Here is a 7,800-nt window from a genome sequence, read left to right as displayed (position 1 = left end):
GAAACTGAGAAGCTCTGTATTCATTTAGCAGCCTGCAGGAGCATTAAGTAAAGCTTATGGGGGCTTTTTAATCCATATAAGTCAAAGCTAACATCAAGGCATCAATGGGATACAGCAGAACCATTTTAAATGGTGTTGCTCTCCAACCACACACCTTTGTTTGTGCAGGCACCTTGGTCTGCATTTTCACTGTGGTGGACTCAGCCCTAGATGCATCACTAGTTGTCGGTAACTTTGGAAGTGTTCTGGATGTTGTTATCACCGCGCTATCCTCATCTTCTTCAGCACCTGGAGACAAAAAAGGTGACATTTCATTGACCTGTGAAACTCTTCCAGATCAATTACGTTTTTCATTATGACACCAAGGTAGGGGTGCTTGCACAGCCCACCCTAGGCAAATGGCCTAGATGACAATGCCTGCTAAGATAAAGATGTGAGTGCAAACAGAGTGCTCCAAACTGTCAGGGGGATATTTGCCCCAAGGGATCCCATGAAAGAGGAAGGGGGGCCGTCAGTTGGATTAAGCAGTAACCAGGCAATTACCACAATATTTTTGAAACAGAAGGAACCAGCCTGAAAAGAAGTTTGAAAAAAGCATACACACTTGTAATGGGGGGAGAGACTCTGGAGTGAAAGCAGCAGCCGTCAGGGGTGGTATGACCCTGTCTGATGTGGCCCTGTGGCACCGAGGGTTCTGCCAGGGCTTGGCAGCGTCCCCCCACCCTGAGGGTACCCTCAGCAGCCACGTCTAGCTCTCCATGGGGGCACCTCCGGGACCCACACCCCGGAGGAACAGGGTCCCCTCCTGGGAGTGGCAGGACGTGGTAGGGCCCCAGGATCACATGGGGCTGGGGGCACCCACATCTCCCACTGCCACCAAGTGTGGGCAGGGGGTCCTGCACACCCAGGGGAGGGGAGCTTGCACATGCCATGCCTGCCAGAAGGATGTGTGTGTGTGTGCATGCAAATCTTTGTGTGCCTGTGGCACATGTTGGGATCAGTTATGGAAGGGGGGTATTACCATTTTGTAAGTGGCTGGTATTGTGGTTTTCTGTTGTACTGCTGATTTTGAGCCCAAAACTATAGTTCAATGATTGCTAGTTAATTACATATCACAAATAAATCAATCAAAAAACTTCTTTGATCCTGACTTGGCTTAAACCACATGAACTGAACAGTTTTTCTCTGTAACACACTGCTTCAACAACAAAATCTCTCCTATACAGCAAAGCTGTTAAACCCTCAAACATAAAAAACCCAAGTAGTTTCTATCTGGAGGAAGATTACTCTACTTTATGTTTCAGTCATTAGGAATTCATGTATTTTTGAACTCCACATAATTCAGAAACCTTTGTCTTTTGAAATAAAGAGTAAGAGGACAGAAAACTCCCTAAAGATGACCTTAAATTTAATTTCCTCCACATTCAAAGCCCTGCTACAGTATGAAGGCTCCTTTAGAATAAGATAATGGACATGTCTAATAAATATCCTTTAGTAATACTGGAAGGAAGAAGACACAGACAAGAGACCAAATTATTGCAAGACCTGAAAGAGGAAAAGAATCAATCTCTTCTTGGACCGCTCCTTATGAATCTCAATGTGTTCTGCTCACTACAGACACCGGTTACCCCAGTAACTATTGGGTAATAAATAAGGCAAATGTGCATAAGAGTAATTCCTAACAAATAAAAATATATCCTCTTACAACAGAGTAGTATGACTCACTCATTCAAAACTGACTTCTTATCTTACGTTTGTAGATAAAGAAAACAGGCTGAAAATATCAGTGCAATAGCAAAGTTTTGAACTCATGATCAAGAATTATATACATTTGGCATTGAAAGGAAGGGCATTAACAAGACAGTAACTAAAACAACTTCTGTACTGCAGAAAAGAAAATTTGGAATAATTTAAAAAAGCATAAAGCTACTACATTAAAGCTACCAGCGCAGAATAATACTGGAAAAACCTTCAGAGATACCAAAATTACAGTGCAACCTCCAGAATAAAGACCTCACAACAAGATGTAGGTATTTTCCTGAAATGCTACTCAAAGAACAAAAAAACAACATCTTGCTTCAAAGCAGAGATGAGGAAAGGCATCCAACAGGAAAGATTTTCTGGCTTTGCCTCAGGAGTTTTCTTTGAGAAATAAGGGCCCAAAGGATAGCTCAGCCTGCTTTACTTTCCAAAGTTCCTTCAAATTACACAAGACTTTCACAGTCAAGGAAATTAAAATTGATGATCAGATTAGAGATCTGATGACACACACCTTGAGAGTACAGAACTTTATTTTCTTCCTTTTATGAAATGATAAGTCCCATTTAATCACAACTGCTCCTCCAAATCCTTAAATGCCACCTTTGCTTCAGGCCATAGCTGTATCTGCCAGATAAAATGCTGAGCATTACAGGTCTGAACCTCCCTGGCTACGGAGGATGCAGAACTCAGGTCTCTCAACAACTGGGTGACTAATCTAACTCCTGGACTAGTTGCTAGATTTGCATCAAAGGTACCCAATTTCTCTTCTGTATGGCCTCAAGGGAGTCCTGACAACCCCCAAAACACCAGGTATCTATTGTTTAGGCCTGACTCAGGTACTGGCTCAGACACATCCCTATGGTTCCTGCTTTTTAATTAGCTTTATCTAGACAGGTCTCTGCTTGGCACGGAGTAGGTCTAAACAAGGGGAAGAAATTTCTCTTGCTAAACGGACAGTAGTATTCTCAGAATTACCTATAAATAGGACTGAAATATCAAAAAAAACCTCCCTAATGCTCTCCAGAATGTAGCAATAGCATTTTGCACAGTATCATGTTCCCTAAAGGGTAAGGAAAAAAAAAAAAAGAGAACCACCTCCTTCCTGAATTCAAATAGGAGAGGAAAGAAAAAACCTATACAGTGTCATGAGCTTAATTTCCAGCTAGGTTGTTAAGAGGAATACTGTGAAATAGTTGGAGTCTAAGAGCTTACTTCTTCCTTTTGAAAATACCACCGTATCTTTAGAAGGTTTCTGGAATTGGACAGCTTGGGTGATGGTGCCAGGTATTAACTGCCTTGAGTACCCCTACAAGTAGAAACTGCCCTCTTTGTGAGGGCACCACAAGGACCTTGCAGTAACTAAATCCATAGCCTTCTCTGTGGTAAAGAGCTAAGAGCTCTCGACCATCATACACCGTCTTTTATCCACCACTTCTTCAGGATGCCCAGCTGGTATCTTCATAGTGGTCAAAATAGCTCTAGACTATGCTGTAGTATTGGAAATATCTAATATAGCCCTCAATGGTGTGTCTATTAGCTGCCTCTTGGATGAGGGAAACACAAATGCTTCTTCACACTTTTTGTGCTTCAAGAAACTTGTCAGGAAATCAAGACTGTGCCAGCTTAAATCTTTGTACACTACAAAAAGCCCACAGTAGTTAGCACTCTTACTTGCAAAGTAGTGAGTGATTAACTCTTCCTACCAAACAAATCCAATCATTTGACTCTATCTCTTGGCAACATGTTTGTTTGCTGTCGCACATCACACTCAGGGAGTACTGCCACCACACACAAACTTGTCATAAGGTGGGCACATGCATACCCACCGTCTCCTTCACATCTTCCATCTCCATCATCAATGTGACACATACCAGAATGACACATTTTTAGCTAGCTTATTTCATCCCCATTCACGTGAAAAGCCCCCAACGCAACCCTTAATCAACACAGTGTTAGGCAACCAGGGATGACACTGTAAACATAACGCTAGTCTCATATCAGGGAACTGCAGCTGAAATAAACGGGGACAGTTCAAGGATGTCATGTCTCTGGTAATTCTCACCTGAGGAGATGGAAAAAAACACAACAACAAAACCTGAAAAAAAAATAAAAGGAAGAGTCCTAACTATACTGAAGTGTAAGATTCTGTCCAGCACAACAAAAATACACTTTCAAACAGGATCACAGTAGGTTTTTATGTTAAAGGACCTAGAGAACCAGGCAGTCAATGTCACGAAGCATGCTCGGGGCTGGTGTAGCAGGTGGACAGGAGAAGCTCTTGCTCCAAGCCACTTGGAAAGGCACATATGAGAGGGACCTTAGGAAATGGAAAATGAATACTTGGTGTGTTGCCTGCACCCAGGAAGGTGAAGCACAGCAGGAGAGGGTGTATGTCCCCACCCAGTGTGCCTGCCAGGCGCACTGCCACCGGGGCCAGGAGCACCCGGCGTTGGCCATGGCCTCTGTGCTGCCTCTGGATCAGCACCAGGGAGAGCGCCCGTGCCCCCCACCCCCAGCCACGCCACCACCCTCACCCAGCCCCACGCCACGCTGCCACTGCACCCCTAAAGCCTTGGAGCCTACCTTTGGCTTCCCCTTAGGTCAAGAGCCAAAGCAGATCTGCTCTTGTGTTTCTTGGAGGAGCCCCAACCCCATCACCATAACTTTCCTCCAAGGACAGTCCCCAATCACAATGTTGGCCTAGACCTAGTTCATCCTGAGCTAACCTTCTCAACTCAAGCTGCTATTGACTGAGAAATATTAAGCTCGGGAAGAGAAGAAGGGGAAGGAAAAAATTGCACAAGATTCTGATACATATATTGCAGAGATTTGTCTACCAGGAGTAACTTAAGAGAGGAGACAAGAACCAGGCAGTTTTCCAAAGAACTTGCAGATAAATCTGACAGAGATGGTACCTTTCCTTAAGATAAAGGTAGCCATGCTGCTTAGCAGCTACTTCCAGGTACCTGCAAGACCAAGACTCAGTTAAGATCTTTTATGCCAGAGAAAAAAGTAACAATAGTTATGAAAGCATTTCAAGTTGTATATAGGCAGGAAAACTATTTTTACTCTTTTGTTATTATGCTATAGAAAAACACCAACACTAAAACAGTGATGAGAGACTGAGGCATCTCCTCAGAGATGGAGACTGCAAGAAGGAAACAATGGACTAATGAATTCACTATGGACTTTCTGCTGTTGATACGGGACAATCAGGAAGCAGGCCTGGCTCCTTCAGAAACTGTTGACCGATGGATTCGGACTGAACACTTGGGCAAACACACAACAGTAGCTGAATGTACATGAAGACTAAAGAGGCCAGGAAAGGAAAGGAAAGAAAAAAAGCAGAATACTATCACCTTTTTTTCTCCTTACAAAAAGCCCTCAGCCAATCTCCAGTTTGAAATGTGTCATGCTTACAGTGACATTTGCCCATGTTAATGCTGCTTGCAGACCTGCAAGGGCATTAATGGTGGTGCTGACAATTCCTGTTAGGTCTGGTGGCAGCTAACAATTTTCATACCAAGGAAAGGAGTCAGCATGTTGTCATCTCGGATCTGTTTGCTTGGAGTGGAATTACATAGCAAGAAAACCACTCTTGAGTGGGAAGGCTCTTCCTGCTAGGAGCACTACATCACCGAGTATCAAGTAAAGAGAGACACATTCAACGTAATACGAGGAAAATTGATCATTGGTACATCTGCAGGACACTTTTCACTTCATAACATGGAGATAGCAGTAAGTAAAGGATGAGTAGGGTGGAGGCGATGCTAATTTGCTTCCCTGTTGAGATTTTTTTCTTAAGTGAATAAAACTGGGCCCACAGATTGCCCAGAAGATTATTTGAACTTAAAGTTCTTCCTTTGTTCAAAAGTGTTAGATTTTGGTACTGTCACATGAGCTCTCCGGAGGGGCATCCAGCTAGTCTCAGTCTACAGTAAGACTTGTCCTATTTTCCTGTAGGAAAGAAACAGAGGTAGCAGGAGTGCATATTATACACTCCACCTTCCACCCATGGCTGAAGGCTGAGCACAGGAAAAGAGAGAAAAAAAAGACAAGGTGTTACTGTTGGTGAAGTCCAGAGGTACTTTCTGTCCTTCTGGCTCCACTATTACCACTGAGATGGGTTAATGAAATTGGAAGCCAGTTCTTATATGGTCCTTTCCACTTCAAAAGCAGGGCTGCATTTTGAATCATCTGCATTAGAAACAGCCAAACTCCACAGAGGGATTAAAAAAAATAAAACAAACCAGACCATTCTCCATACTGCTATTTATTTCAACCTATCTCCTTTCCTGAAGCTTACAAAGTCACCAGCATCTGAAGACATGACAGAATGGGATGCTGGCTGAAAGGGCAATTTTCTTGGAGATCAGAATTTTCCTCAGACAGTCTGGGAACTGGATGAAATCACTGACTTGTTAATTTTATTTTTTTTCAAATGAAATGTTACATTTCCCCTCAAAGAAGTCTACAGCAAAGAGGTTCAATTAAGTCTCTGATTACACTGGAACGTCAAATTGGCCCTACAGAGGACTCCCAAAACTCAGGGTATCACCCAGTTGCTAATGACCATGGGCCTGAATTTGCCTGGCAGCACAATCGGATCTCTGCAGATTTTATTTTAACATATCTTTGAATAACCAAAAGAAAGGAAAAACAAAAAATCCATATGAAAAATCTCAGCTGTGGCTTACAAGGTAACAAAGACAAGGTGCTACAAGATGGGGTCATCCTTTCAAAATCCACAAGCATGTATAAACATCAAGAGACAGATTACAAAAAGTGCAACAACAAACAAAGAAGTAACACACTTGAAAAATAAATGGGATTTTCACAACAGCTCTGCAAATACTCACAACAATAAGGAAAGTTCTCTTCCAGAACTACCATAAAATCCTACACTTAACTTTTAACAGCTGGAGCCTCCTAGCTAGTCTAGAAGATACTCCACAAAGAGGCTTTCTAAGAGAAATGATTAATGAGGTTCCACCAACAGTTTTTTGAAAAAACGATGAGCTAGCTACATGCCTCTAATGAGTGTTTAAGTCTGAAAACTCAGTATGTTATGTTTAAGAATTTCTTTATTCACTATATGGATGTAATTACCTCAGAGAAAACTCGTGGTTTTGGCAGTATCTAGACTTCTAAATTTAAAAGAACAACAACAAAAAAGGAATGGACAACATGTTTACGTGAACCGGAATGCATGTAAGAGTAAACAAAGATTTCTGCTGCTATGTTTTCTTACAGACTGCTAAATTAGCACTATGCCATGGGAGAACTAAGCCTTCTCTAATCCTTATTTCTAAACTCCAGAGAGATCTACACAGAAACCAGAGGGAAAGCAGAGAGATAGCAGAGAGAAAATAACACCGTGAAATGATGCAACTAAGGAGTAAGAGAAGAGAGCAGAAAGTTAATATTTAAAACCCACCCCCCAGAGGTGCTCAGTGCTCTGTAAATAGCCAAGCACTCATGATACTCACTGCAAGTATCATCTCCAGCTGCTAAAGGAAAACTGCACAGCTTCTCCTCAAATAACTGCATTACTTCTCACACTTTTTCAAATCAAATTGTGACATGTTGTCTCACCTGAACCTGACCCAGAAGAATAATCATCATCATCAATTGGATAGACGCCTGATGCTTCTTCAACAGAGCTGTTGTCAAGGTATAAATCTTTATCAGAGGTCAAATCTGCTCTCTGGAAAACAGATAAGAGGGAATGGTTAAAAAGATAACAGTTATCCAGCACAGCAGTCTCTTAATCTTCACTCCTATTTCCAAAGTTGATGATGGCACCCTGAACAGTTTATACTTTCAGTTTATGCAACGCATTCATCTAAGTTGTTAAAGAAATTTGTAAAAATTACAGCATAAAAAAAATTTCAAAGCTGCACAACATAAACTAAGAAACCGCCCAATCTTTAGGAAGCAAGCCCCCTTCAAATCACACTTCATCTCATTAAACACATGAATGAATAAATAGGATTTGTAATATACTCTGCAGAGCTTCTGTAACAAGAAAGAAGCAAA

General features: G+C 42.0%; 1 protein-coding gene across 1 annotated transcript in view; it reads right to left on the bottom strand.

The window, feature by feature from the left end:
• The window catches only part of SDC2 (syndecan 2), a gene marked incomplete at its 5' end in the record, with an annotated part of 11,783 nt that extends 4,315 nt beyond the window's left edge, over positions 1-7,468 (bottom strand). The window contains 2 exons of the mRNA XM_009709795.1: positions 155-288; positions 7,357-7,468. Coding sequence (XP_009708097.1) covers positions 155-288; positions 7,357-7,468 — 246 coding nt within the window. The remainder of the gene's footprint in view (positions 1-154; positions 289-7,356) is intronic.
• Between the last annotated feature and the right edge of the window lie 332 nt (positions 7,469-7,800).

This window comes from Cariama cristata, unplaced genomic scaffold, assembly GCF_000690535.1.
Source record: "Cariama cristata isolate BGI_N322 unplaced genomic scaffold, ASM69053v1 scaffold7961, whole genome shotgun sequence".
NCBI lineage: Eukaryota > Metazoa > Chordata > Aves > Cariamiformes > Cariamidae > Cariama > Cariama cristata.
The sequence above is the reverse complement of the archived record's forward strand: the minus strand, read 5'-3'. Positions and strand labels throughout refer to the sequence as shown.